This window comes from Mauremys reevesii, linkage group 9 (genome assembly GCF_016161935.1).
Source record: "Mauremys reevesii isolate NIE-2019 linkage group 9, ASM1616193v1, whole genome shotgun sequence".
In the NCBI taxonomy this organism is placed as follows: domain Eukaryota; kingdom Metazoa; phylum Chordata; order Testudines; family Geoemydidae; genus Mauremys; species Mauremys reevesii.
Genome location: NC_052631.1, coordinates 98453125 through 98472452, shown reverse-complemented (window position 1 = coordinate 98472452; position 19328 = coordinate 98453125). Strand labels below are relative to the sequence as shown.

Below are 19328 nucleotides of genomic sequence, written 5' to 3'. Positions count from 1 at the left end.
AACAATAATATTAATACAGTTTAAGGCAAATCTTAATAAAGATTGTTGAAACTTAATGCCTCACTTCTAAACATTTACAACAATCTGAGTTTTTTTGGCTTAGAAGATGTATATTTGCAAGCTTAAAAATGCATTTTGTCTAGGGATACGCATATAGCTACAGTAGATCTATCTACTAGAAATATGGAGAATCTAACAAGAAAGCTGTTTGTACACAGTCATGCTTTCAACATTCAATCAGTTTTGATAGAATTAAATAACAAAAGTGAATAAATGTGATAGCAACTCTCCCATAATTACACATAGTTTAGTTTTGGGCATCAAATATAAATGTCCAGCTGTATAAAGGAAGCTCAGTCCAATTGGGAAATGAATGTTCTCCAAACACCATTAACTGATGCATAATGCAGAGTTGAAGTATTCTGAAAAGGGCACACCCATTTACTGAGACACTGATTCATTGAGTTATTTGGGAAGGACGACAGCCATTCTGTGCTGAAAGGTCTAACAGAAACAAAAAGCCGCTATTAAGCTTGGGGCATATGAATCTTTCCATTTCAATAAAATAGCTGGTGGCAAGATATGCTAGTGAACCAGACACCCACATTCCTCATCCTGACAATCAGACTCCCAGCAGACAGGCTTTCAACATAATTACAGTACACAGAAGTTTGGAAGATCTTAAAAATCTCCATAGCAACCTCCATGGCAAAAAATCTTTGCATATCCAAAGAGGAGCGAAAACACCCTAAGAAGGATTGGGCATTTGAACATTCTATTTGGGTCTGATCAGCCAAACGTGGTTTTTGTGGTGGAGCCATTTTGTACTAGGCTTCATTTCATTACATTATTGCATACGGAGATTTTTCACTCGAGAGCCTGGGGCTGTTGGCTATTACACCAGACCTCTGATGTAACTTGTCAGAATGATGGGTAATTGATCTTAACAAAGCCTATCCCAGCATGGTTCTCCAGGCTCTCTCAATCACCTCTAGTAAATAAACCCCCCCCATTATTTAAAGCACAGTAAAAATGTCAATGTGATTAAACCTACCTCTGAACTAAACACCAGAAAAAGGAATAGGGGGTATGGCAAGAGGGGGAAAGGGAAGTCGTGGGTGCTTTGTGTAATGGCACATAGAAATCACAATAAAAACACTTGTACATCTAGGGATGCAAAGTAGCCATAAAGTTGTCTTAACTGGTACAACCCGTAGGTGGCTTTTAAAAGCCTTGCCCAGGGCTACATTTGGAAAGTACCTGAACACAGCTGCCAAGTGTTGTGCTGCTCCATGAGGGATAGTTTATGCAAATTATTTCAAAATATGCAATTTAGCTCATTAAATATTTTGCATATTTGCAGTATAGATTTTTTAATAATTTGCATATCTGTAAATTTGTAGGGTCATAAACTTCAACCTAAAGTCAACAACCCTGTCCAAGCAGGGTGGGAGCAGGACATGGCACTGCACAGGGCTTGGCAGCTGTGGCAGGTGGATGAGAGCTGAAGGGTGTCTGGGGAGTAGAGGGTGTTGGGTGGCAGCAGTGAGGGAGGCAGCGGGTTTGTGAGAGTATCCAGGAGGAAGCCAAAGTAGCTGGGAGCTGGGTGTAGTTAGGTTTGTGGAGCTGTCCAGGGGAGAGCTCAAGGGAGAAGCTGGGGACAGTGGGCCTTGTGGGAGGTGTCTCTGGGAGAAATGGGGGTACCTAGGGAAGGAAGCTTTGTGGGAACTAGGGTGGGATGCCAGGGGAAAGATAGAGGCAGATGGGTAGGGTGACTGAGGGTTGGGTGGAAGCTGGAGGCAGCCGGGGCCTGTTGCTGAATGGGGGAGCCTGGGGCCAGTACTGGGTCCCCTTCGCCTGCCTGGCTGCTCCTTCCCTGCTCAGGTCCAGCAGTGGGAGCTAACCAAAGTGTGCCATTTGGGAGCAAGAGGCAAGGCATTCTGGGCGGGATACTAGCCACTCAGTAGGAGACATGAATGAGCTCCATCCAGACTCCTTTCAGGGCTCTGTTCAAACCTCACGTTTTCTCCAAAGCCCACTAACAACAACAGCAGTTGGAAGCTGGAGATGCCAAGTGGAGAGGAAGAGGTAAAGAAATGCCAAGCTCTCGGATGGCAAGAACCGGTCCATCTTGAATTCCAATGTTATGTCAATCTGCATACTGTATCAGATACCCAGATACCATGGAGAGAGAGATGTTACTCTTTTGAGAGACTGTCACAGGGCTGCCCAGAGGGGGGGGGGCAAGTGGGGCAGGGACCCCCCACGAGAGTTTTTCGGGGTCCCTGGAGCAGAGTCTTTCACTCACTCGGGGGCCCCGGAAAACTTGCCCCTGGAATTTTTTCCGCTCCGGGTCTTTGGCTGCAATTCGGCGGCGGGGGGTCCTTCTGCTCCAGGACCCACCACCAAAGCGCCCCGAAGACCCATGGCGGGGGGTCCTTGCGCCCTGGGACCCGCCACCAAAGTGCCGGGTCTTTGGCGGCAATTCGGCGGAGGGGGCCCACCACCACCGAAGACCCCAGGCCCCCTGAATCCTCTGGGCGGCCCCTGGGCTGTCAGCCTCTGATCCATAGAGTCTTTCCTGGCAGCTGGCAGAATTAAATGGTTTTAGAACCAAGTAGCAAGGAGAATGAAGTATTGGAAGGGCAGATGGGCCCAGGAGAGGATCTCTGGTATGAAGTAATGAACAGAGAGAAGAGGTTGGAGAACCATTCTGGGGAAATTACTCAGACCTCTGTCACTTTCTAAACAGAACCAAGCAGAAGATGCCTTAGCTCATCTTTTTTTCAATTCCACTTGACATTTGACAATGTTGTAAACTCTGGACTTCGCTCTTGCATGCACATCAAATTTTATCCCCCCTGGATATGCCCTGTGCCATCCTATAGGCTGCAGAGAAGGACAAAATGATTTGTCAATGAAGAGTTATGGCAGGAGTCAACAAATCACAGGTAGGGTAATAAAGAAGGTGGCTGGCAGACAGGTTTGTTGTTACAGCAGATTTTTCAATAACTCTAAGGGGTGAGAACTCAACTGGAGATGGTCTGCTGCTCACCAGCTGATCCACGTAAAGCTTCAAGGCAGCCCGTCTGATTTCCATTTCATGCCAATAATGTGCTTTGTTGTTTGAAAGGGTGAAATGTGTGCGACGTTTGGCAAAAATCTACCTTGATTTTTATTTGCTGCCTCCCTACCAGGTGAGTTTTTGAAAAGTATCTTGTAATGGCTATAAAGTTTTTATATGTAAATGGAGTAAATGTATAAGAACAACTGCTTGTGTCAGACACTAAACGGAAAGTTGAACTTAATTTTTTTCTAATTGCTACATTTTATAAAATCTTTTAAACGAGTTTCACAAGTGCAGTAATCTGCTTTTTTCACTCGACTGTGCAGATATCTATTATTAGCTCAGTAGCTTTATTAAACTAAATGTCTGTTTAGTTCATCTGATGGCTATAGAGGGACGATTTCCATTTTCACAGTGCTCAGACTGTAGTGTCCATTAGCACAGAACGCAAGGCAATGTCCTCCGCTGGCACAAATCTGCACACTCCCCTGAAATCACTGATGTTATTGGAGCTATACCAATTGGATCTGGCCCCACAATTTACAAGTTAAATACAAGATTGTAAATTAAGGGCTCGATCCTGCAGAGCTCTGAGCTCACTGGCGAGTGCAGTGGAGTCCCACTGAAGTGAATGCGGGAGATGCTGGCAACTCACAGGGGTGCTCAGCACCGAAAGACAAAGCTAGCAGCTAGCTAGGGGCTTTTCTAGACCCAGGATAGCACAGCTGTAACGATGTTATTTTAAACTGACTTAGTCAAACTGGTGTGAAGCTCTGTGTGGACCCACTTGTTTCAGTATAAATCAGGCTTCCTTTGGTTTAGCTTAAATGTACTGAGAACAGGTTTAAGCAGAACAGAACTATAAACGAAAATAATAGTGGCATCAGATTTACTAAACTGGTGAAAGTTTGTGTGTAAAAATGAGAAGAGATGATTTTGTTTGACTTAGTTCTTTCCCATATTTTCTGTGCTAAATTAAAACACTGATTTTTTTCTTCCCCACCCCTTAAATTAAAAAAAAAAAAGTAGGGCCCAATCCTCAGCTGGTGTTCCTGACGTGGGTCCCCTGCCCCACTTTAAATTGTTTGTGCAGCTCACTAGCGAAGAATTATTTGTCCAATCTAATGAAATTATGATGTTTACAAATACAGTCTAGACACAGGTCCTGACGCTGAAAACACTTAAGCACATGAGTAACTGTACTCACATGGTATCCCCATTGAAGCCCATTGAGCGGAAGCATTATGGTACCTTAAAGCCGGGGTAGGCAACCTATGGCACGTGTGCCGAAGGCGGCACGTGAGCTGATTTTCAGTGGCGCTCGCACTGCCCGGGTCCTGGCCACCGGTCCGGGGGGCTCTGCATTTTAATTTAATTTTAAATGAAGCTTCTTAAACATTTACAAAATCTTATTTACTTTACATACAACAATAGTTCGGTTATATTTACAGACTTATAGAAAGAGACCTTCTAAAAACGTTAAAATGTATTACTGGCATGCGAAACCTTAAATCAGAGTGAATAAATGAAGACTCGGCACACCACTTCTGAAAGGTTGCCAACTCCTGCTTTAAAGAATAGTTTTTGAATGAATGTAATGCTCCTGTGAGTTGCCCAGCTGTCAGCCTTGGACACTGAGGCTGAGATTTTCAAAAAAAGAGACCTATGTTGTTAGGCTCAAAGAGCCACATTTAGGTAATGTATGTAATTAACTGGTCTGATTTTCAAAAGTGCTGAGCATGCAGCAACTTCCACTGAAATCAATGAGAGTTTTGCCAATGACTTCAGTAGGAGCAGGAGCAAGTTCATGTTGCCCAACGACATCATTGCATAAAGGGTCTGATCAGCCCCCAAGTGCCAGTTGTGCTGGTGCAGAAGTTGCAATGTACCGTGTGCGTCTCCTACACTAGAGAATAATGAATCTGCTACTTGCACTGAAGCAAGATCTTTAGTGCCATGATGGAGGCCTGGGGATGGATTCACAAGCTGGACGTAGTCACCTAAATCCAGCATTAAGGCACCACTTGTTTTAAACCAATGCTCAGCTGCCACCTAACCCTGTAGGTACCTAAATTCCACCGTACCGTTCTCTAGAGGCCTACATTTCTGCTCGAGGGCATGCACAGTCACCTCAGCCGTGACGCTTCCTCTAACTCACAGCAGGATTCACAGGGTAGGTTCTCCCCTACCTATCTCGCCTGCAAGGCCTGATCTGGCTGATGCACTCTAGGGCAGCTTCTGAGCACATCAACTGGGTCTGGGTCTCCACAAAACACAGAGGGTGAGGGTGCAGGGAGTGCATCACCCACATCCTCACTGAGTGCCCTAATCTCTGTGCTCCAGAATCAATTGCTCGTTTTCTCTCTGTCTCTCTGGCCCAATGAATTAATTTTGTAGTACAAAGGGGAACAACTTCAACAGGCGAGACAGAGGGCCACACCTCAGAATACCCCACAGCCCAGTGGTTAGGCCACTCACTTGGAAGGTGGGAGACCTGGGGTCAAGACTCTGCTCCACATCAGGCAGAATGGTGTCCCACATGCTTGCTGAGTGCTCTAACCACTGGGCTGTTGGCTAGAAGGGAGATATGATCTCCACCGTCTCGTCCTCCTTGGTTTTTCTTGGGAAAGGACTGACCTGGTTTATGCACCTAACTCCCGGAGAGGGTTCACAGCTGTGAATCCTGGGTGGACAGAGGCACCTGTCTCCCGCCAAGGCTCAGGCCTCTAACCCCCTTTGAGGGGTGGGGTTTGCCCCCTCCCCCTCCGTCCTCAGCATTTCCTGTTGGCTAGCTTAGGCCGCTCCCCACTCAGCATGTGGGCTTCTGTGAATCCTTTTTAAGTTCCTAGCTATCCTCATGCATTCGATAGGGAGCCGGGGTGCCCTAACTCGGGGTTGTGAATTCCATTTGGCAGAAGGATACCTAAGGGTTAGGTGCTGCAATGCTCAACCAAAGTCCCCTTTGGGAATCTACCCCGGAGACATTTTGGGAAGATGAAAGAGCAGCATTCTAGTCCTGGCTCTCCAGGAATCTGTGTGTGATATAGCCAGTAATGTTGACACAATTAGCCAGTAATTTCGTCTGCAGTGTGTTAATTTGTTATAACAACTGTTAGGAAATGGGTGGAGGTTACCAGTTCACTTTTCATCTGCTTTGAAAAGTCTTAGGGATATGCAACACATGGAAACAGACTAGAAGTAACATCTTTTTAGTATCAAATTATTTGCTAATAATATTTAAATATTGCAAGGTCCAAGGACTTTGACCTAAATGAAAAAATTTTTTTTTACCTAGAAACAAGAAACTTCTAAACTTGATTCTAGTTGTCTCCTGGGCACATACCATTTTTAATACACAGCATTATCTATGTCCTAAGTTAAGACATTAGGGCTAAGAGGTTCAAATGAACCTAGAGAGCACTGAAATTCAATGGGATTTGGGTGCCTAAAACTCTTAGGGTCCTTTGAAAATGCCAACCTAGACTTACACAGTTAACATAAATTTTGCTGACAAGAGTTAAATATCAGTTGTGTTAGGCGATGATAGAATCTCCAAAATATGGTCTAAATTGGAAGCAAGCAAGGTTGTTACTGAAAATATAAAAACTAGGGCTGTCAAGCGATTAAAAAAATTAATCACGATTAATCGCACTGTTAAACAATAATAGAATACCATTTATTTAAATATTTTTGGATGTTTTCTACGTTTTCAAATATATTGATTTCAATTACAACACAGAATACAAAGTGTACAGTGCTCACTTTATATTTATTTTTTATTACAAACATTTGCATTGTAGAAAAACCAAAAGAAATAATATTTTTCAATTCACCTAATACAAGTACTGTAGTGCAATCTCTTTATCATGAAAGTTGAACTTACAAGTGTAGAATTTATGTACAAAAATAACTGCATTCAAAAATAAAACAATGTAAAATTTTAGACCCTGCAAGTCCTACTTCTTGGTCAGCCAGTCACTCAGACAAACAAGTTAGTTTACATTTGCAGGAGATAATGCTGCCTCCTTGTTGTTTATGTCACCTGAAAGTGAGAACAAGCATTCACATGGCACTGTTATAGCCAGCAAGATATTTATGTGCCAGATGCGCTAAAAATTCATATGTCCCTTCATACTTCAACCACCATTCCAGTGGACATGTGTCCATGCTGATGATGGGTTCTGCTCGACAACAATCCAAAGCAGTGCGGACTGACGCATGTTCATTTTCATTATCTGAGTCAGATGCCACCAGCAGAAGGTTGATTTTCTGTTTTGGTGGTTCGGGTTCTGTAGTTTCTGCATTAGAATGTTGCTCTTTTAAGACTTCTGAAAGCATGTGCCACACCTCGTCCCTCTCAGATTTTGGACGGCACTTCAGATTATTAAACCTTGGGTCGAGAGCTGTAGCTATCCTTGGAAATCTCACAGTGGTACCTTCTTTGCGTTTTGTGAAATCTGCAGTGAAAGTGTTCTTAAAATCAACAATGTGCTGGGTCATCATCCAAGACTGCTATAACATGAAATATATGGCAGAATGTGGGTAAAACACAGAGCAGGAGACATACAGTTCTCTCCCAAGGAGTTCAGTCACAATTTAATTAACACATTATTTTTTTAATGAGCATCCTCAGCATGGAAGCATGTCCTCTGGAATGGTGGCCAAAGCGTGAAGGGGCATACGAATGTTTAGCATGCCCGTCTATGCCTCACTTTTCCCATCTGTGATATGAGGATTATACTGTTTAGTCATCTGTGTAAAGTGTTTAGAATTCCTAAGGTGCAATGAGTAAGTGTTACCATCTCTTTCAGAATATGTCTAGAAATGAAGACACCTATGTGGAGTCCTGTACAACACTTTCCTGACAAGTTTCTTTGTGGCCTGATTGTCACAGCCAGTCTTTTCCTTCTCTCAGGTATAGTTATTTCTAATCTGTGAACACTTGACTCTGAGCTGAAGCCCCCTGGCTGGTGCACAAGGACTTGGGAGGAGGGTGTGAAGAGCCTCTACTACGCATACCCTACCCCCGCCAGTTGGGCTGAATACCCCTAGCACGCAAGGGGAGAGAGGTAATTAGCCAGTCACCCTGCCCCGGCTGGCTCCTGGCATATGCTGCAGTTAACAGCAAGTGCTAGTCAGCAGCTGGACATGGCATGTTTTGACCCTGCTGTAAGGAGCAGGAAATTGAGTTCGGCAGCACTTCCCGCCCTGCCTGGTACCAGTTGGATGTATCTGCCAGCTTCTTGGTTCTTATTTGCTATGTTGGCTGCTTCCACCTAGGGCAGGAGCTAGCCCCTGCTGCCATATGTTGTGCAAACACTGCATCCTCAAAGCTGTGTCTCACCATGAAGATGTTAGTAAGTGGTTTGTGCCCAGGTGTGAATGCACTTTCCTCTTGCCCTGGCAGCCTCACGTCTACATATTTTTCTCAAAGCTTTCCTCTCTTCCTTCTACTCAAAACTATGAGCAGCTAGGCCTCATTGGCCATTCTTACCCTCACGTCCTCCTTCCCTGAGCAAACGCTGGGCCAGCCTCTCAGCTGTGGTAGGGCACACCTTCACCCACGCAGCTGAGAATCAGGGATGCTATTTTGCACATCACAAGGTTAGGAAAAACCCACAGCAAGGGTATCTGAGTAATCCTTGTTTGCAGCTAGCGCATCATCCTGCCATCAGTGCACCTCCCACACACCCATGATGATAATTTGGGGTAACACAGAGCTGGAAGTAAATGCCTATTTTTGACTCATCCATAGCTACTGCCCACACTTAGGAGGTAAAGTGCCTGCTTGTTGGGTTTTTTCCCTGTGAGGTTTCCTTATCCTTCCACACTTGAAGGGCTAACATTTCCCCAGTGTCATTTTACTCATCATAAAGGGAGATCATGTATTTGATTTGCTAGTTTTATCATGTTCAAGGAAAAGCCAAAAGCTAATGCTTGTGCCGAATTGCCTTGAAATAACTCAGGCATTGAATCAGCTACTATCTGTTCTGTTTCATGAACACACCAGACCCCATGTCATCCACTCCTGGATATGACATCTGCATAATAATTGTTTCCAGGCCATTTTTGCTTATTTAATTTATCTCGACTTTCACATTCTAGCCTCAAGAATAATTCCAGGGGCAAGGATAATTCAAGATTTAAAAATGCATCCTACTATATAATTCAGCTGGAGCCACTGTCAACACCAAACCACTTCCTAGTCCACAAAAAACTGAGCTCCTTATTCCCAGCTTTAGCCATCTCTGAAAAAACAGGGTGGGTAAACATCTGGACTTCACCCTTGTGAGGAAATGTGGATCCATCTCTCCGACTACACTACAAGTTACTTCAGTATAACTTAAGGTTGCTCAGAGGTCTGAATAATCCACACCCGTGAGCAATGTAAATTATACCGACCTAAGCACCAGTGTAGACAGCACTATGTTGGAGGGAGAGCTTCTCAGATGAATATAGCTACTGCCTCTCATGGAGGCAGGAGTTATTAAGCTGAAGGAAGAGCTTTCTCCCGTCAGCGTAAAGTGTCTCCACCACAAGCGGTGCAGCTGCGCCACTGTAAATGTTGAAGTGTAGATGTAGCCTCAATTGCTGCTGAGGTGTGTTCTTCACAGCAGGGCAGAGATGGATTTATACCACCTTCACCCACACTCCTGCCCCAGTCTCAGAACTGGCCAAAGGTCAAATTACCTCCTGATACAGTTTAGAGCAGCCCGAGGGATGCTGTAAGTTATGGTTGTCTGGAGTGGCTTCTAAGAGGTTGCTCTATGATCTGGAGATTGCTGGAGCACAGTAGTGCTCTGGCCACCCACAAAGAAAGGATACAGAGATCAGATTAGATTATCATGATGGTTCCTTCTGAGTTTAAAGTCTAAGAGTTCTGCCACCCTAATGCCACCTGGGGGTTACCGTAGACTGGGGGAATTCCAAGAAGCTGGATTCAAAGCCCTTTTATAACTATGCAAAGGATGACCAAGATCGGTGCTGTGTTCTCTTGCACTGTTTGAGACCTGAATCCACTCTACCTGGGCTGAAAAGGATGATCTCTGTCTGTCTTTCCCTTTCTGTTATGATGGCACTATGGACCTTATTCTGCAGTCCCGACAGGTGAAATGTCCACTGACTTCATGCCCAGTATGTTCAAGGGGATTCCCACTGCTGGGTTGGGCTCTACGTTGTAAACCAATCAAATTAGATATAAGGGCCCAGATTTTCCTGTGCCTTGAGCCTTATTTATTCATTTACGCCTCAGCCCAGTGGGTGTAAAATGCTGCCTTTCTGATTTCAACTCCCATACACCCTTACTCACAGGTGTCAATGGTGACCCCACATGCAATCCAACAGGCCTGATTCTAATCTGGACTGGTGTAGGTCAGGAGTAACTCCATTTAAATCAGTAGAGTTGCACTGGTGTAAATGAGATCAGGACCAGCATACTAGGACATGAGGTTGGTACAATGACCTGAGCTTTGGAATTCAGGGGCTCCCACACACATTAGATATCAGGCCAGACTGATTATGTATCATAGCAAGTACTTTATTGACACCGTGGGAGAAAGAGGCTTTGGTAGAAAAGCAACGCTTCAGTTTTAATTGGCCACAGAGAGTGAGACCATACATCAATCAGTGCTTCTGATCTGAAGCATATGTAGCAGATGGGGGAAGTGTCTTCTGGTTTCACATGTTCATGTTCATGACGTGTGTAACCTTTATTCAAAGTGCAAACAATCACTTGAGATTTACAGGTCGGCTTTGACTCAGGGGATTTACAATGCCTGCTGTGTATGGCTAGCAATCAGGGCTTGGTGTAAATGATGTCATTAGAGAAAGGGATTGGAGCAATCCTTGAGGTATGGTAATAAAGGCTTCAGCTCCATTGTAGTTCTCTCCGAAAAGGAATAAATCTTTAATTAATGAAACATATGTAAACATGTTAGGATGATAGTAAGGCAAACCTGTAAATCATCACTCCACGGACAGCCTGGCTTATACTTTGGATCAAAATAGGCCTCATTGTCCCTATGCCCTGCCACATATATGGGTCCAAATTATCTGCTGGTGTTAATGGGCCAAATGGAGCAGCGATCATTTACACCAGTAGAGAATTTGGCTCATGGCCTCTCTCAGGCGAGCACAGAAAACTTGATGCTTCTATATGAAAAGATTGTGGCATTGTACTATGTTCTGTGGGGCTTTGTACAGAATAAAGAGTTCAGTTTTGCAGACCAATTTCATTCTCTGATGGCAGCAGCCACCTTAACTCTGGGTTCTTGGAAGGGAAACAGAGTTTTCTTGCTGGACTCCAGCTGATGTGTTCTTTTTCCATTAGCGCTTATTTAGGTTCTAAACAGATCATAAAGCAACAAAATATTCCTGCCCTTCTTCCTAACCCACGTCATAGTATTTAATGACCACAGTCAGGTGGTGGGAACAGCTAGCAGCAGCAAGCACCCACATTGAGTAATGACTTCCTCTTTGGGAGTGTGGCACTAGGAAGTCATGGCAGGGTACGAGTGCCTCTTGTTTCTAGCATCGCTCAAGAGAGGTTCTCTGCCTTGTGCCGGCAGCCAGGGCTTCTCTGATGCAAAGAGCTGGAAGGGGAGTACCCAGCCTTGCCCCCATCACGGAACTGCAGCAAACATTACACGGGGGATTTTAATTTAGACACGTTTGGGAAAGCTTATGGCAAGGTTATGACTCCAGTGGGACTAGTTGTTTGCTACTTGGTCTGATTAACGGTTGCAAAATCAGGCACTTTCTGACCCAGGGCTGGGCAGGTGCATTGTTACAGACATGCTGACAATGCTGCAACACTGGGGCTAGGGCGATAAGGGAAGCAAGCGCTAGCAAGTGTAAAGAAAATAATTAAAAAGAAAACGATCCCATCTTCTCTGAGTCCGCCCAGAGGGCCCTATCCTATTATTGTCACAAACCCTAACTTGCATGAATGTGCCCATGGAAGCCAGGGATACTGAGACCCTCAGTTCTCCATGCTGCTATGGCTCCTTTGCACCTCTCTGATGGACCAGGCCAGCCATTAGTTCCCATTGTGTAGGGGGGACCCCCACAGTACAGAGCTGGGTGAGCAGGGCAAAAGGGACAGTGAATAATGGAGAATGAGGCCCAGGTAGCCAAATTCTGCCCTAACAGGCACCCGTGGGGTCTCACTGAAATTTGTGTGTGGTCTGAATTCCAAATCCAGATCCAAATTCTGCCAATAGCGTCTATATTCAGAGTGGGCTGAAGCAGGACCTCTGGTCCAAACACCCGCACTCAGTGTTAGGGCCTTTGAAATCCAGAGCTGAATTCTGTGCCCATTTCAATTTAACAGACTTGAAAATCCCTGGCTTTTCTTTGTTCAGTCAGACACACTTCAGTTCTCTTTGTCAGTGGTGTAGGAGGCCTCAGCTCTACATTTCAAAGAGAGAAGGAGCCAGAAATAGAATAAACCTTTAATTTTTTGATCATCTTGTGATATTGCTAAAGAGAGTGATTTGGCAAACGGCTGTCATATGATGGGCGCAATCCATTTACATGCAATTATCCTAATAGAAAAGTATCTGAATGAGGTCATGTTGCAGCTCTCTCTCTGAAAAGTGAGATTTTCTTCTTCTTTTTTACCCTTCCCCCCTTTTTGTACAGAAACAAATTTCCTGAAAGGAAAAAAACTGGATTTATTTGGAAGGAACGATAAGTATGTCTCCTTGGCCAACACCAGCATCCCCTCACTATGCCAATTCACTGTGTGCATTGATCTATACAGAAGCACAAATGTCAGTTCTTGGACAGCATTTTCGTACCATACAAACAGCAACTCCACTGACATAAATGATCTCGAGCTCGGACTCTGCGGTGAAAACAAACATCTAAGACTGTATCTTTTTGGCACAACGATAGACATTGAACGTGATTTAATTCTTTTTATATGGCACAGTGTGTGCTGCATATGGGATGGTAATAAGGGACTGCTGCAAGTCTACCACAATGGCAGCTTATTGTCTGATAAAGTGATTAATGGAACCATGTGCCTGGAACCAGCCGGGAGCTTGGTGCTAGGGCATTTGCACAAAATCCAGAACGGCAATATTGTTCGGAGCAGCAGCAGCTTCATTGGCAGCTTGTACTACTTTCAACTGTGGGACAGAATCAGAGAGCAGAGTGAGTTAAAGACATGTTCCCCAGGAAATATCGTCAGCTGGAGGGAGGATTATTGGCACTTTGACAACATAGTTCCAATCGCTGACCCTCAACTGCGCTGCGGTGAGTAGTGTGCAATCATTTTTTCTCCCCGAGGATATAGGTGGTGATAAAAACAGGGCATATGTAGCATGAAACATAGAAATCTCTTGGAAATGACATTCTGCCATTGCACAGCGATATATAATGACAAAGAACAAGTACACCTGATACACTGTCTGAGGCCAAGAATGTTACAGTGCTGTACACGGACACTTTGAAAATAACTGAATGTAGTTACACTAGAAATTGTAATTCCTTCAGAGCCTAACGTCGGACCCTAGCATGCCCACTAGACAAACACAGTTTGCTTTTTCACTTGCATTTACGAATAACAACTCCTATGTAATGTACAGATGCTAAAGTTCATGGCTATCCAGGTTCAGAAAACAAGACTAAACCACAGAAACAACCTGGGCCAGATTCTGACCTCCATTAGGGACCATCAACACCAAACTGCTGCTGGTGCAGAGCAACTTGAGTGCTGGCATAACTGGCCACAGCGTACAAGCATCCTCCAGGTGCACAGAGCTGCTGTAGATTCTCCTTTACCAACCAACCTCCCTCCCTCCCTCCTTGAGGGTGGGCTAGGGGGGAGGGATAGCTTAGTGGTTTGAGCATTGGCCTGATAAACCCAGGGTTGTGAGCTCAATCCTTGAGGGGGCCATTTAGGGAACTGGTAAAAAGCTGTCTGGGGACTGGTCCTGGTCCTGCTTTGAGCAGGGGGTTGGACTAGATACCTCCTGAGGTCCCTTCCAACCCTGATATTCTATGAAATTGGTGTAGCCAGGCCTCCCTGCACCTTGACTATTCCTAGCTACTGTAACGGTTCCTCAGGGATCACTGGTAGCTGGTGTAACTTAGAGCAACCCCTCAGGCTGCTGTAAATTGTGCTGAGGGATTGACCTGGCATACAGCTGGCCCAGCACTGAAGAAGGTAAAAGGAGTTCAAAGACACTTCTGCATCTTCACTGTTTGAGTTGTGCTGAGTACCCCTAGGCCACAGCTCAGGAGCTGAGCCCTTGTAATGATACAGTCAAAAGTGACTGACAAATTCTCCGGCAACATAGCCCCTTTGACTTGAATAGAGTTAGGCCAGCAGTGAAAGGCACCCATCATGTCCTGACAGGCTCCACATGGCATGGGGCACCCAAAACCAAACACTTTCCCTTTTAGCCTGTGATAAATGCTATATACTAGGAGTGTCTGTGCTAGCAAAAGGGGAGGGGTGAGGAGTGGGGACTAGACCCAATCTAAACAGTGTTGCAGACTATTGATTTATATTGTCTTGTTGGCACCTAGATATTATAATTCCTCAAGATATTTTAAAATACTTTCTTCTAACAGATGGGAAGGCAACATCATAATTGAAATGTTAAAGCCAATGGTTATAACTGATTTAAATGATCATGGGGACCTTCAATTTGAGTGACATACTGGAGGTCTCATGCCACCAGTACTAAAACATCCTTGAAATTTCTAAACATTATAGAATATCATCTAAATTATAGATGACAATTTCCTAACTCAAAAAATATTGCAGCCAACATGGGGGAATTCTTTATTCAACCTGGTCCTAGCAGATAGAGGAACCAATCAGAGAACTAAAATTAATGTTTGCTAAAGTACAAGTGATCATACTTGATCACACTTATAATGTGCAAGCAGAATAAATATGTATTCTTGGTGTTTTAAAACTGCCAGTTTCACAAAGCTGAAAACAATTGAGCCAAGTCAGCTGGGAGGAAGAATTTAATCAGAAAAATGTGAATGATAATTGGCAGTCTTTTAAGAACACTTAATTAGATGCTGAAAAATCCACAAATCGAGGGAGATGTTACCAGTTACAAAGCCAAACTGTTGTAGAGGGGAAGTGAAGGCAGCTATTAAAAAAAAAAAAGACAAATGGAAGAAAGAGGAAGGAATATAAATCAGAAATTAGAGATTGTAAAAAACTGATAAGGAAAGCAGAAGGACACAAGGAGAAATCTATGGCCAGCAGAGTGAAGGGGGAAAAAAGTTTTTTTAAATATATCAGGGGAAAAAAGCAACCTAAAATGGTATTGGTCCATTACTAGGTGGAAATGGTAGAATTGTCAATAATAATACAGAAAAGGCAGAACTGTACTTATTTCAGTTCCGTATTTATGGAAAAAACAGATAATGTCATATGGTGATGAGACATTCTTTCCATTCCACTAGTCTCTCAGGAAGACCTTAACAGGGCCGGCTCCAGGGTTTTGGCCGCCCCAAGCGGCAGAAAAAAAAAAAAAAAAAGCCGCGATCGCAATCGGCGGCAGCTCCACCGCGCTGCTTTTTTCTTCGGCAGCAATTCGGCGACAGGTCCTTCCATCCGAGAGGGACCTGCCGCCGAATTGCCGCCGAAGAGCCTGACCTGCCGCCCCTTCCTCTTGGCCGCCCCAAGCACATGCTTGCTGAGCTGGTGCCTGGAGCCGGCCCTGAACATTAAACAGAAGCTACTAAAGTTAGACGTTTTAAAATCATCATCAGGTCCAGATAACTTGCATCCAAGAGTTTTAAAAGAGCTGGCTCAGGAACTCACTGGCCCATAAAAGCTGATTTTTAGTAAGCCTTGAAGAATTGGGGAAGTTCCAAAAGCCTTTTGCAAATCAGACCCCAGGGTATCAAGCTGGGCACCCCAAAAATGAGGAACACACAATTAATAACCCTCTGTGACAGGTTTGGCTTAAGTGACTTGCCCAGCATCACATAAGAACGCTGGGCAAGGAGGCTATCCCTGCAGAGGACTCCACTTCTCCAGGGCAACATTCAACTGCATTAACCTTGAGAACATCCTCTCTTCCACCAGTCCTCTGCCTCCTTCACTACACACCTTCCAGCTTCTGCAACAAATGAAGCAGGGTATCTACAGACAATAGCCTCCCTTATTACACAACCCTGATTCACCCCAGAGCAAGTCCGTCCTCTGCATTCAATGAGGCAGGGGTCCTATCGGAAAAATAGTATGTGAGACTCTACCATAATGCATAGGCATAAGGGAGCCAAATTAAGGCAACTTTAATCTGGGCATTCCCTAACGTTTGAATGCTTTACTCTGCATCTTTATTAATGTTGTTTTAACAGTTTGATTTGGGGGAGGGTATATTTTCTAGGTTGTTTTTTTTTTAAAAGCAAACTGAACAATCATAAACAGAAATTCCCTCATGTGGCATCATACTGACACCAACAAATCATCAGCAGGGCTGGAACCTCTAGATCCACCACACAGACCCATCATTTGAGCTAACGGAGTAACTTATAGCAGTAGTAGGTTGTCATCCTCTATGTGGCCCAGCACTAGAGGGGGATGAGATACACACTGCCAGTGGGATACATGGATATCTGCTAGCAGCTGAGACATGGGCTGGCGGGAAGTGTTCTGTAGCGGGCACAGACTCTTCCTCCCATTTCCCCCAAACGTGACCCCTTCTGCCCCATCTCCTCCAGGCTGTTCTTGTCACAGTCCTCAGGCTCCTCATCCCAGTGCCAGTCGCATTGCCCAGCCACTCCGGGCTCACTGCCCAAATCCAAATCTCCTCCCTGACTCCTCCTCTCTCCACCAGGCCACATCCAGTCCCAGGATCCCTTCTCAGCCATCCCAGTTGCCCCCTCCTGGCTCCTTAACCAATCTGTCTCTCCCTCCCCTCTCCCTCCCCACTGACTATCATTCCCAGTCTCCCACTCTGGGCTCCTCATCCAGCCTCAATCTCCTCCCATCCTCTCTGACTCCTTGCCCCAGTCTCTGCCCAGCCGGTCCTAGTTCTCCCCCTCCCACATACCTAGCTCCTTCTCAGATCTCTCTCTTCTAGCCCCCCGCCCCACTGGGTCCTAGTCCCAGTCTCTTTGTCCAGCCCTCCTCTACTCTGCCTGGCTGCCAGCTGCAGGGTCATTGAGAGCACATGTGAGAAACGGTCTCAGTTCTGGTATCTGGCCCCACTTGTCCCATAGCAGCTGGCAGCAGCAACTACAGGGAAAGTTATTGAGTTTCCCTAGCTCTGGGCTGGAGCATGTTCAGCACTCTGCGGGGTCAGTGCATGTGTAATGTGTTCAGCACTAGGAGCTGTGAGGGCCTGGAGCATGTTCAGCACTCTGCGGGGTCAGTGCATGCGTAATGTGTTCAGCACTAGGAGCTGTGAGGGGCTGGAGCATGTTCAGCACTCTGCGGGGTCAGTGCATGCGTAATGTGTTCAGCACTAGGAGCTGTGAGGGGCTGGAGCATGCTCAGCACTCTGCGGGGTCAGTGCATGCGGAATCTGTTCAGCACTAGGAGCTGTGAGGGGCTGGAGCATGCTCAGCACTCTGCGGGGTCAGTGCATGTGTAATGTGTTCAGCACTAGGAGCTGTGAGGGGCTGGAGCATGCTCACTGAGGACAAAATCTTCAGGGGATTTAGCAGCAAAAATCTAAGTCTCCACTAAGCATCTGCAAGCTGTGATTTTTCGAAGGTTTATAACTTGGCCATATTTGGGCAGATTTTCACAGGGTGGATAAAAGGCACATTCCTGACACTGTGGTAACCCCCTTACCTAATGTTATGCCCCCACTCTAAGGTATGGGGGTGCTAGATTTATTCCAAGAAAAGGTCATCAGAATTTTCCAACATGGGTAACACACGGTACTTTCCCTCAGTCTTCTTCTTGGAAACGGCTGGACTTTTTTTCGCTGGCTTGGAAGATTTCAGATCAAACATTTAAATTCTGGCAAAGTTGTTAGCAACTGAAACCAGAGTTTTATAATGGGCAGTGTCAGGTAACCTTGTGTTACCCCACCTGTAATGTTAGTAAGTTCAGAAAACTAGGTAGATGTTTAGTTAGAGTAAAGGCTATGGAATCCTGTTTTGCTCAAAGACTAAGACTATAGTTTTGTAAACCTCCTTACAAGAGGGTTGTAAAGTTTAATTATATTTGAGAATCTTGTGTCAGATCTTGGATATATTTTATAGGAACGTTGGTATACACCATATATTTCTTCCTTTGCTTTTTATTACCACTTTAACAACTGAAATTTCTGAGCAACTTATTGTACTTAGAGACACTAAATAGAAAAACAAACAAACAAAAAGGCTCATTTGGGATAGCAATGGGTGTTATAAATATATGTGTTGCAATTTCTGTGCCATTTATCAGAATTACAAAGTTTCACTGAGCACTAATTTTTATGCACGGTTTGTAGTGAACTAAGGCACAGAGGCTCTGTGAGAATGTTTGTAGCACTGGTATCACTGGATTTTAGAGGGCAGAAGTCAGAAATAACCTTGCATAGTAGATGCTATAGAACAAAATGCCATGCCACAGAGCTATTTAAATGCTAGTGACATCCCTTGAATAGGAGTTTTGCTTGTGCATATGCTGTAGGATTTATGCTCTGAAAAAAACTATGATTATTGGTGACTGCAATACAATTTGTTCCCATTTACAGGTGTTTGTATAGCTGGACATCACTTCAGTTTACTGTGTTCAGTTAAACATAAAACTAGATAGCAAACATGGAGTTTTACAGGGGAACGGTGTGTGATGGGTTGGGTCACAGAAACCACATTGGAACTGCCACCTAATGTGCTGAGACTATCTCTGAGCCTGTTTTCCCTGGCAGCTCGGGACTTCAGTACCCTGTCTTGTTGAGTCAGACATGCTAGCCTGCTACAAACACAGACCCAGGTCTGAACCACGGCCCCCACAAGCTGCAGACTTAACTGAAAACAGCTTAGAAAGTGCTCCTGTCTCCAGCACCCAGACACCCAGTTCCAAATGGGGTCCAAACCCCAAATAAATCTGTTTTACTCTGTATAAAGCTTATACAGAATAAACTCAAATTGTCTGCCCTCTATAACACTGATAGAGAGATACGCACAGCTGTTTGCTCCCCCAGGTATTAATACTTGCTCTGGGTTAATTAATAAGCAAAAAGTGATTTTATTAAATATAAAAAGTAGGATTTAAGTGGTTCCAAGTAGTGACAGACAGAACAAAGTAAATTACCAAGCAAAATAAAACAAAAACACGCAA

At 44.7% G+C, this 19328-nt stretch overlaps 1 protein-coding gene across 6 annotated transcripts in view; it reads left to right on the top strand.

The window, feature by feature from the left end:
* Positions 1-19328, top strand: part of ADGRG4 (adhesion G protein-coupled receptor G4) — a 104785-nt gene that overhangs the window by 30571 nt on the left and 54886 nt on the right. For all 6 annotated transcript variants that reach the window (XM_039487017.1, XM_039487015.1, XM_039487016.1 and 3 more), the window contains 3 exons: positions 3134-3197; positions 7879-7982; positions 12710-13327. In XM_039487017.1, coding sequence (XP_039342951.1) covers positions 7892-7982; positions 12710-13327 — 709 coding nt within the window. In that variant the 5' untranslated portion in view covers positions 3134-3197; positions 7879-7891. The remainder of the gene's footprint in view (positions 1-3133; positions 3198-7878; positions 7983-12709; positions 13328-19328) is intronic.